The sequence below is a fragment of a genome, unplaced genomic scaffold (genome assembly GCF_019419815.1).
Source record: "Pyrus x bretschneideri cultivar Hongxiangsu unplaced genomic scaffold, Pyrus_bretschneideri_v1 Contig23, whole genome shotgun sequence".
In the NCBI taxonomy this organism is placed as follows: Eukaryota; Viridiplantae; Streptophyta; class Magnoliopsida; order Rosales; family Rosaceae; genus Pyrus; species Pyrus x bretschneideri.
The window spans coordinates 679,573-686,957 of record NW_025999535.1 but is presented as its reverse complement, the minus strand read 5'-3'; the positions used below and the strand labels follow the sequence as shown (position 1 = coordinate 686,957).

The 7,385-nt window shown below is 44.5% G+C and overlaps 2 protein-coding genes across 2 annotated transcripts; one reads left to right on the top strand and one right to left on the bottom strand.

The window, feature by feature from the left end:
* Positions 1-351: 351 nt before the first annotated feature.
* Positions 352-1,656, top strand: LOC103934147 (stress-related protein-like). Its single transcript, XM_048585765.1, is given in 4 exon segments — positions 352-535; positions 796-1,020; positions 1,109-1,381; positions 1,383-1,656. Coding segments are annotated over 4 exon segments (678 nt in total). The 5' UTR covers positions 352-499; the 3' UTR covers positions 1,527-1,656.
* Positions 1,657-2,110: 454 nt separating this feature from the next.
* On the bottom strand, positions 2,111-6,658 carry LOC103934146 (translocase of chloroplast 159, chloroplastic). Its single transcript, XM_048585579.1, is given in 3 exon segments — positions 2,111-2,550; positions 2,553-2,714; positions 2,717-6,658. Coding segments are annotated over 3 exon segments (4,119 nt in total). The 5' UTR covers positions 6,459-6,658; the 3' UTR covers positions 2,111-2,335.
* Between the last annotated feature and the right edge of the window lie 727 nt (positions 6,659-7,385).

The following is a 7,385-nucleotide window of genomic DNA, read 5'->3' as shown; positions in this document are numbered from 1 at the left end:
TCGTAGACGATTACTGATTGAGTGCAACCAAACAGACACCTCGGCCGCCGTGCCGCGCCCATGCAGAGAATATATCCTCCTCCTCTCGCCGCAACCCGACACCTAACCGTCGTAGTGTCATCCTTAGAGGTCCACGTGTCATCATCGCGTAAGACGTCCCCATGCTTCCCCAGCGCTTCTTCGCACCCGTCGAATTATTCCTACCACCATTACGAACCAAGCTGGAAAGATTTTTCAATTTAACCGTCATAAAAGTGATATATTTGGTGGACTATCTGTTCGTATTTCTGTCATAACTAAAAATTTTCGCATTCGAGCACATCCACCGTTCCCGAGACGCCACGTGGTGCGGAAAATCTGATTCCAGCCGTTGATTTTTGGAGATTGTCGCCCACGTTGGAATCCCTATAAATTTGAATGAGTCCCAACGCTTCGTTTCATCTTCTCCGTTTTATTTCGAGAGTCGAAAGGCATCGAAGGTTTTGAAAGCAGAGCAAAAATGGCAGATTCTGAAGCATCGCAGTCTACACAAACGGTAAACTCTCTCTCTTGTTCTGTTTGGTTGCCGAGAAAGTGATAGAAAAGTTCGATTATTTTTCTTTTCGGAATTATGAAACTGTTGGTTTTGATAGTGTTATGTTTGGTTGCCAAGAAAGTGACAGAAAAGCTTTTTTTTTTTTTTTTTTTTTGAATTTATGAAAATGCTCTGTTGATTTTGATTTGGAAACTTTCTGTTTGGTTGCCGAGAAAGTGACGAAAGTTTCTAATTTTTCCCTTTCGGATCTTGATTTGTAGGTGCGAGTGGACGAGAAGAAGCTCAAGTATTTGGAATTCGTTCAGGTGGCGGCGATTTACGTGGTCGTGTGCTTCTCGAGCCTGTACGAGTACGCAAAGGAGAACTCCGGTCCGCTTAAACTAGGGGTTCAGACGGTGGAAGGCACCGTCCGAACCGTAATCGGACCGGTCTACGAGAAGTTACACGGCCTTCCCTTCCAATTCCTCAAATTCGTCGATCGCAAGGTCAGTCTAAAACCCTACGTTCCGCCGCCCGTTGATTTTACAGTGTAAACAGTTGATAGTTTCTCGATCGCGGTCACGTGATTTGCAGGTGGATGAGTCATTGAGCGAGGTGGACCGTCACTTGCCAATTCTGGTGAAGCAGGCGTCGAGCCAGGCGCTATCGGTGGCGAGAGCGGTGGAGCGAGGCGGCTTGATGAGCACGGCTGAGAATATTACTGTGAGCGTGTACTACAAGTACGAGCCGGTGGCGGAGCAGTACGCCGTGTCGGCTTGGCGAGCGCTAAACCGGCTGCCGCTGTTTCCACTGGTGGCTCAGATAATAGTCCCAACCGTGTCGTACTGGTCCAACATGTACAATCAGGGCCGTCGGGTACACTGCCAACAGAGGCTACTCCGTGGCAGCGTATCTGCCGTTGATTCCGACGGAGAGGATTGCCGAGGTGTTTGAAGCAGAGAACGTGGTTGCCGTTCCGACGAAAGGTGGGGCTGTTACAGCGCAGCGGTGATGACCGTTGATCCGGGCTGGGGGCTTTATGGTCTTTTAGCTTTTTCTTTATTTTCCGAATGTGAAGTTTATTTTGAGCCCGTTTTGGAGCTCGCGTTTTGAATTATAATCCAAAAAATTGCCGTAGGAAACAAGGAGAGAAAGAAAGCGTTGAAGTAGTGCCTCTATTGCGTTTTTATCGTTTTCAGCAAAAACGGTGCTATTCACACATTTTACAAAATTTTTAACTGTCAAATCAAATAAATCGAAGAAGATTAAAATAATAGAAACTAACAAAATGCGTGTGAATAGCACCATCCTTTGAACAATATACATTCAAAATAAATCGATTGTTTGATTTATTAATGTAGAATTGCTCTTTAGAGCTTCTAAGAGATTAACGAATATGAGAGTATAATTTCTAAAATTTAAGCTCTAAATTATGTATAAACTAGAAATGTCATCTTCTCGACGCATCCTTAAAGAACGGATATCAGGCACAGAGAATTCTGGCTCTTACAATTACTCTATCACCAGCAGTCAGGGAAGCAAATATAAGTTGAAAAGTTATCACAAAGATTTAGGGCATCAATGGCAGAGAAAAAGTACAACTGAATAAACTCAAAACTTGTCATTAACTAGGAATCATTAATACATATAATCCGAGATTTTAACAGCACCATCTCGTTGAATAAACTCGCTCTCTAAGTTCCATCTCGTTTTCGATACTAACTAATCGCGCAATCTCAACTTTATTCGACAAAATATCAAAACATCGACGCCGTAAATATAACAGAATGGAAACAGATGACAAAATGAATAGAACGTATCTTAGTAGATGGAGTAGTTCTCACTGGCTCTGGGCCAGATGCTGTTGTAGATAGCCTTGACAACCGGAATCACAGCAATGAGTGCGAGTTGGAGTTGTTCGGAGCTGCTTGTTCTGATCGATATCTGTCCGCTGCGCTTGTTGTTCAACCCTGCACGAACAGCCATCTTGTAGTTGCGCCCGAGGGAAAACTGGGACTGGAGATTTGCCCCCAGGCCAAGTCGCCCCTCCACCGCACTAGAGACAGACCCAATGAGGATTGATCCTGGCCGATCGGAAAATCTGCTTCCCTTAGCCGCACCTCCAAATTTGCTCCATATGCTGAGTCGCCCTGAGATCGGACAGTACCAGTAGTACCCACCAATAGCAGGCGCTTGCCAACGCATACTCCTGTTCAAGTTTGAATCCAGTGGACACATTTTCACCCAAGAATGTCACAGATACTCCGGCAGCATTCTTGAACCTCTTGGAAGTCTTGACTTTAGTGTCTCCTCGGACAATGTATGCAAGTTGCTTTCCCATGTTCTGAATGTCAAACCCTAGCATACTCGACCACTTCTCCCCGTGCTTAGCACCAACCGAGGAATCTAAATGAATATTGAACTCTTTCTTATCCTTTGTAAGCTGAACAGCAACAGCTGCTGGAAAAGAATTAGCAATGGCCAGACTATGTTCAAGGTTGACACCATCATACCCACAGTCATGGTCCCAGCCTTGGGAGTCCAACACTGGCCTTGCCGTGAACTGAGAAGTCGGCTCCAAGAACCGGTACCTGTAAGCTGGATTTTCACCATCAAAAGAAGGCGGCAAAACCATATCAGGTAATGCAACCGGCACGGCTGCTGGAGCACCGTTTTCTGGATCTTCTTCACCCAAATAACCATACTCCTCTTCACTGACCTTGCCCTTCTTCTTCATTTCTTTCATCCTTCTCAACTCATCTTTCCACATCTTCTTCTGGAGGAGCTTAACCCTATAATCGTACTCCTCAGCGTACGCCTTCCTCTGCTCTCTGCTAAGCTTAGCAATCTGAGCCTTCTTGAGAGGCTTAAATGACGGAAGCTGATCATACTCATCCTCCTCTTCCTCTTGATCAGAATCAGACAAGTCAGCCAAGTCAATGTCTGAATCAGCATTCTCACCACCTTGATCGGTAGTAAGTTTTGGGTGCGGACGAGATTGCAACAGCCAAGACAACAAGTATGGAAGAGGAGCTGAACGGGAACGCAAACCAAAGAGCTTACGGTGATCAAATGATTCCGGAGGTTTGGAAAGATTAGACGCATCAGACAAGATCTTCATAGAGTAGCATAAGAGCAATAGATGGGATCTCCAAGCTACACCATTAGGGAGAACTTTCTGATTATCTCTCTTCCGACAAGATGGGTGGTTCTCTACAAGAGATATTGGACTCATCATACTTGGATTCATAAACCTTAGATCGCCAACAGCTTGTCCAATGGTCTGCTGCATGACTTGCTCCCGCTGATTACGAAACATCTCATAATTCAGAGGGGAACCTGATGGTCCATCAGGAGGAGCAGAAGAGCTGTGAGTCAGAGTCACTATGGTGCTTCGCCAAATTGAAGGACCAAGGGCATTAGTGATTGATCTTAACAATGGCACATCACTTAGATCCCTACTTCGGGAGTCCATCCGATCCACATAGAGGACAATATCTGGGGGGGACTTTTTCATGCGCCTCTGCACAGAAGATAAGATTTTGCGATTGATGCCCTGTTCCATTGCAGCAGATTTCAGACCCGGTGTATCAAAAACCTTAATCTTGACTCCATCCACCACTCCAACAATTTCTTTCACAGAAGTTGTTCCAGGTCCAAAAGCATTAATTGGGGTCACTTCTGCACCAAAAATCGAATTTATAGTGGCACTTTTCCCAACACCTGTCTTCCCAAGAACCAGTATGTTCAAGGAGAAGTCCAAATCATCCTTCTCCTCTGCTTCAAGCTGAAGAGCGGTCATCTTTGCAGCTTCAAGGCTAAATTCTTGACTGTTTTGCCTCCCTGAAACAAGAGCTAGGCGGTATAGAACCTGCCTTGGTACTGACTCTTCTGTAGAAACACCTAATCTCTGCACAAGCCTCAAGAACTTAACCCTTATTTGCTGAAACTTTTCGAGCTTTGCTTTCTCTTCTTCACTCAAGTTCTCAGAACTGCCCCCAACTGTGACATTGGAAGATGAAAAAAGGTTTGAGTTGTTTGGTCGGGAAGCAGGTTTCAACGACCGGACTGAGGATCCCAACCCAGCAGGACGCTCAACAGAGAAAAGCCTGGAGCCATCTGGGGTGGTAAAGGTAACATTGCCACCATCTGAGGAGGCACCTGTTGCGGCTTTCAGAAGAGCTGCCAGTGCATCAGAATCAAATAACTCTTTTCCGCCCCCTTCCTCATCAGTGTCCACTTCTTCATCTGAATCCGTGGCAACCTGGCCATCAATTCTCTGTGAATGATCATGATAACTGTCAGCACCTGAGTAAGAACCACCACGGGATCCTCGCTCCAACTCTTCCAAAAACTGTTTAGCAGCCTCAGAGCTTCCAAAAATCATTCCTTCATTGTTCGCATCTGTAACTGAACCTTCATTCTCACCTTCATCATCTTGAAGATCCTTATCATCATATTGAAGATCATTATCACCGTCATCGTCAGTTTCAACTCTTATCTCTCTGTTTGAAATGGAATTTGCATCCACAGATTCAATGCCAATTTCATCTGGGATATGCTTCTCCTCAACTTCCTCAACCAGCTTTACTTCGTGGCTATCAGAACTTGAATCCAGAAATTCAGGTGCCACATATTTTCCGCGGACAGCCGCTTCCAATTCATGCACTTCATCATGTGCATTCAAGTCACCGTTCTCCGGTTTTGCCTCAGTCTGCGGTTCATGTTCTGCTAAGTTCACAGTTTCCGTTTCAGCTCCATCCCCTACCGATGGTTTGTCATCTGACATCACATCAGCACCTGATTCCGTCGCCAGCCATTTCTCTCTGGTTTCGAAATTAGATTTCAGTTGATCCTTCCATTCTGGCCTCTTCTCAAAATCAACTTCATCTGCACCAGCAACAATAGCAGCTTTCTCTCCATCATGTTCTACATTCCCAGACTTGGGAACAACCGCTCCGTCACGCTCAGAATCCGAGTCATTTGGTTCTTCGGTCTCACGGCTAATTTGATCAAAACCATTATCCAAACTCACACCTTCATCAACCTCCAAGCCTTTTATTTCAGATTCCTCAATCGTCTCTACATCGCCAACGACAACAACTGCTCCTGTCTGCGACAAATTGGCATGTATATCCTGCACAACTGAGTCACCTCCACTTGTAATCTCCACTCCGTTCTCTTCAACCTCAACCAACTTCTCACCAGCTGGCCCATCCACCACCACACCATTTTCTTTACTCTCTCTCACAACTTCCCTTTCGCCATTGAAAACATGCTCCTCCTTAGGCTGCTCTACAGCCTTCTTATCATCTACTTCAGCCACCTCCACCGGCTTCTCCACCACCGGGATTTCCTCCACCACCGAGCCCAAACCCTCAACCAATTTCGAATTCTCAACTACCGTATCTTCTTCACCACCACTAACACCATTTTCCTGGACCATTTCACCCAAATTTTCACTCTTCCCCAACCCACTATCCCCCAAAACGACACCTTTAGGACCCCCACCCTCTAAACTCTTCGAATCCATAAACACTTCCTCCCCCGCATCCTCCTCGCCGTCGTCATCATCCATCGATACCTTGGCAATCGGCCGCAGACTACTCGTAGTCGTCGGATAGAAGAATTCCGACGGGTTAACAAACTTCACACCGGAATCCTCTTGCACCCCTCCAACCACCACGGTATCTCCGCCTCTCACAAACGCCCTCTCGGAATCAAAATCCTCCTCCTCCCCGCTTACAAACCCCTCCTCCGTCTCGGACCCACCACCGTCACTACCGCCACCAACCCCGCTAAATTTCTCGTCATTATCAATTTTGGAAACATGGGTTTTCGATGAATCATCGATATCAGAGTACCGAGAAGAAAGAAATGAAGAACCTGGTGCGTTTGAGAGGTGCTGCGCCTCCTCCTCTGAAGCAAAAAGCTTGGACTCCATTGGAGGCTGCTTGCTGTGAGGTGTTAATTGAAGGGTTTTGCTGCACTCTCTGGAGAGAGAGAGAGAGTGGTTTTCGGGATATGGGTTTTGTGGAAGGGACTGTGAGACTGCGTCGGGGGAGTGAGATAAGGTTTTAGGAGAGCTGGGGGGAGACGGCGTCACGGGTTCTCTTGTTTGTAGAGGGAGGACTGGGCGTGGGAGTTCCATCCGATGCTCGCACCATTCGTGAATTTACTGGATTGCCCTTTCTCCAAAGGTTTTTTATTTTATTTGCTGCATTTTTATTATTTGACTTTAACAGTCAAATTTTGTTATTTTCGTCCTTGAAATTGATGAAACAACCCTTCATTTTATGAGAAAATTAATTAATTAGGTAATATTACATAAGCTAAATTTTTAAGAGTAATGTTAAAGAAATTAAATTTATAGACTAAATTTACAAACTAAATGATGCGTCATCAATAAGAATGAGAACGTTTATCAACACTCAAGTACTAATCTAATTATCAACTTCCATGTCATTTACTTTACAACAAACAAATTTAGTCTTCATAGCATTACACAATTTTTAAACCAATTCTAATAAACCAAATAATGTTGTTATTGATGATTAGATTATTATTTAAGTGCTAGTTGACGGGCTTATTTCTTATTGCTTAAACATCATTTGGTTTACAATTTTGTTTTAAAATTTGGTTTACCTAGCATTGTTCTAATTTATTTGATATTATAAGCTGATACATCTGTTTTAACAAATGCCTTGGCGATTGAAGACTATTATTGAGGACATCAGATTACTTGCATCATCTTTTTCTTTTATATCTTGGGCTTAGGTTTTTTGCCAGGGACGAATTTTCTAGCTGATGTTATTATTAGAGTATGGGATGGATCCTTATTCACTATTGCTAGAAATATTTGTCTCTTTGA